General features: G+C 44.7%; 1 protein-coding gene across 1 annotated transcript; it reads right to left on the bottom strand.

Moving 5' to 3' along the window:
* Positions 1 to 467: 467 nt before the first annotated feature.
* Positions 468 to 2733, bottom strand: LOC118326050 (L-serine dehydratase/L-threonine deaminase-like). The gene is made up of 7 exons (XM_035658944.1): positions 2581 to 2733; positions 2396 to 2435; positions 2158 to 2297; positions 1716 to 1807; positions 1041 to 1268; positions 824 to 948; positions 468 to 725 (listed from the first exon to the last, which is right to left on the bottom strand). The coding sequence occupies exons 1-7, from the start codon at positions 2731 to 2733 to the stop codon at positions 529 to 531; spliced, it is 975 nt and encodes a 324-aa protein (XP_035514837.1). The 3' UTR covers positions 468 to 528.
* Between the last annotated feature and the right edge of the window lie 567 nt (positions 2734 to 3300).

Below are 3300 nucleotides of genomic sequence, written 5' to 3'. Positions count from 1 at the left end.
AATGCCATTAGTTCTGTATTCCTTGATACTTGATTGTATAATGATATATCTGCAATAAGCTAATATCAGCTTGATTATTCCATTCACATATTGCATGACTGTTGGTTAAAGCTTATGTTGTGAGGAAGTGGTCCGATCTGTATACTTTATATAACATCTGCAGTAAAGGCAGTGAAATTATTCCTTAGACAGAATATTCAGAAATAATTTATTATTTATTAAATACATTCCAAAGTACAAAAGTAAAAGAACATACACATGATTTTGCAAAGCAAGCATGCTACATACAAATGCAACCTAAATGTCTAAGTGTACTTTTTATACATTTTTGTTTTTCTGAAAGAGGTCTCTAGACAAAAACTACCTCTGCCCGAGCAGCATCACAATTTTCACAAGATAAAAAAAGAAGAATTACACAGTCAGGAATGATTCGATCTATGGAGTACATAAATAATGGGGTTTATGGATTGAGACCAGCTGATGGCGGAACAGAGGAAAGGTCAGGCGGATCCGAGGTGGTTGGCCACACTAGAAAATACCAAGCTGCTTTTTCAGCCTTCTTAGCTGCTCCATGCTGATGTTGTTGCCGCCGCACACCACAATGACCACCGGGCCCATGAGACGCTCTGCCAGCCTGCCCTCTTCCTGCAGCCTTTTGATAATGTCACTGTACACAGCTGCCAGGGCAGCGCCGCAGGCCGGCTCCACCAGGACCTTCTCGTCATCTGCAGAAAGAGGAGACACCAGGGGAGATCAGTCTCACAGCTGACTTTGTGGCATTTTAGATCAGTTGTGCATCTGTTCAGGCGCGTGTCGTACTCACCTACAAAGCGCTCCACAGCTTTCACAGCCTCCTGGTCTGTGACTACTTCTGAGAACACTGTGTGCTCGTTGACCAGTTTAAGCGTCTGTGCAGACACCCTCGTCAGGCCCAGTGTGGTTGCAATGCTAGAGAGCAAAGAGACAGGTCAGCCTTTACCAGGGAAACATGTGGGATAATGTTATAACTTGGGTATAATACTGTATCTAGGTCTTTGTACCTGGTAATTTCAGGTAGAGTGACCAGCTTCCCAGCCTTCATTGCTGCATTGAGGCTATGTGCTCCCAAGGTTTCCATGGCTACAATGGGCACGTCAGCCCAGCCGGCACGACGCAGTCCCTCCACCACTCCGTTCAGCAGTCCTCCGCCTCCCACCGACAGCACAATCGCCCCTGGCTTCTTCTTCAGGTCCTGCTCCAGCTCCTTCACCAGAGATGTGTGGCCTTCCCTGAACACGCAAACACAACCGAACCCCGTCAACCTCCAAGAAATTCAACATTGATTTCAGCACTATGCGAAGAAGGAAACTCAGATTTGTTTTCTTTCTCCTTTCAGGCAATAAATCTTCCTTAAATACTATCAAATACAGATCATATCACAGTCAGGAATTTATGGCTGTGTTAAACGCTTCGACTGTGACTGTGACAACCGCTCAAAGTTAGCACTGTGATAAGATACAGAGTATCTGACATTACACCTCACCCGGCCCCTGTTCTGTGCATGAGTACAAATGACAGCGCATGATAAGACAGGTGTTGCCATCAGTCCTTTAAAGAGGAGACTTATCACTTCTTCCTCTCTATCACCTGATGACAGATAGATCACTATGTACAGCACATACTAATGTAAATGCTGTCACAGTCCCTGAAGGATAGACTGACTGAGACTGTCTTACCAGATGAGGGGATCGTCAAAAGGTGAGATGAAGATCCAGCCGGGGTTGTTTGCCACAAGCTGCTGTCCGTATTCAATGCTTTCATTCAGAGCCTGAAAAAGACACAACTTTATTTAATCTGATGAATTAAAAAAAAATTCTAAGCAACACCAACTTACATCTCTTTGGTACAGTATCAGCAGATTTCTGCATGTGTCCATGAATCTATAAAACCATTTTAATTGTTACATTCAGTTTTAATTCTTATGCCATTTGTCTGCTTGTGTCTTCTCATCATTTTGCATTCTCAGTCTGTCCTAAATGTAATAACTGGGCGAAGAAAACTAAGAAAATAATAAAATCGTGCACAAAATTGAACCAGCATACACCATTTCTCACATGTATCACTATTGAACTGAATAAAAAAAAAAAAAAAATGAAACTATACATCAGGTTAACCTACCTTGCCATGAATAACCACAGTGGCGCCCTCGTCCTTCAGCCTCTCCACTGTTGGGTTTGGTGTAACACTTGGAACTACTATGGTTGCAGGTACCCCGAGCTGACGGGCAGAATAAGCTGCTGCCATGCCGGCGTTTCCTCCTGTTGGGGCCAAAAGTGACAAAGATTACACACTCAAACACACCAACAGAGGCCCAGACAATGCTTCAATTGATTTTCTTTGTTGTTTCAGCGCTCACCTGAACAGCAGACAAACCGCTCACATCCTCGCTCGGCCCACTACAAGGAAAAAGAGACATTGAACACATGTTAGCAGATCTCCCATCAGCCAGACTGGAGCTGGTCCACACTCAGACACACCTTCGCCATCACAAACCTCCTTCAAACAGAACAGGACAGAACAAAACAAAAGAGCATTACTCACAGTTTTGCAGAGGTTTCCGATGCCCCTGATCTTAAAGGATCCTGTGGGCTGAGATGAATCCAGCTTGAGGTAAACAGAGGTCCCCGCTACTTTAGTCAGGGCCAGGCTCTGCCTCACTGGAGTGGCCACATGAAGAGGCTGCTGGGTCTTCATCTCACTGTGGAACAGACAAGCAGAGAAAAGTGTCAAATAACTCAAAACATCCCTTTCCCCCTCCTAAGAATGCTCTCTTTCCTGAAATAGACTTCAACTCACCAGTCTCTGATGGATGGAAGGGTAACGAGCTGTTCCAGATTACTGATGATCCCAAACCTCCTTATTCCTTTCACTTTTGCATCTCAAATGCATATATATACCTACTTGTGCTGTGGGCTTGGCAAAGTGCAGACCAATCAGGGCCAAGCACTGACTCATCAGACCCTCCCAGTGACCGTGAGGAAGAGGATGAATTTCTGGTCTGGTGATAACTGGGATATCCAAAACTGGCTGCACTGGTGTGACTGGGAGCACTAAATGAGAAAATAACGTCCACCTCCTGTTGTTATAATTAAAAGGGAATATTTTAATCCGCACGATTAAAAGCGTATAAAAACATGTTTTCCTTAACCACCATTACATAATTCCGCCCTCTTCTCGCCTCCTTTGTGACCCCCCCCCACCCCCCATGACATTTTCACCCGCCGTCCTTCGCATGTTCCTCTCCCCCCTCTAAAGGAATTG

The sequence above is a fragment of the Morone saxatilis genome, unplaced genomic scaffold (genome assembly GCF_004916995.1).
Source record: "Morone saxatilis isolate NCDOM2014 unplaced genomic scaffold, NCSU_SB_2.0 Contig16, whole genome shotgun sequence".
Taxonomy (NCBI): domain Eukaryota; kingdom Metazoa; phylum Chordata; class Actinopteri; family Moronidae; genus Morone; species Morone saxatilis.
The sequence above is the reverse complement of the archived record's forward strand: the minus strand, read 5'-3'. Positions and strand labels throughout refer to the sequence as shown.

Bases quoted from the DNA above. Each gene is read 5' to 3' on its own strand.
- LOC118326050 (XM_035658944.1), bottom strand. From the start codon at position 2,733: ATGAAGACCCAGCAGCCTCTTCATGTGGCCACTCCAGTGAGGCAGAGC. The intron at 1,808-2,157 runs GTAGGTTAACCT...TGTCTTTTTCAG, and splicing joins CTGTGGTTATTCATGGCAAG to GCTCTGAATGAAAGCATTGA. The intron at 726-823 runs GTGAGTACGACA...CTCTTTCTGCAG, and splicing joins AGCTGTGGAGCGCTTTGTAG to ATGACGAGAAGGTCCTGGTG.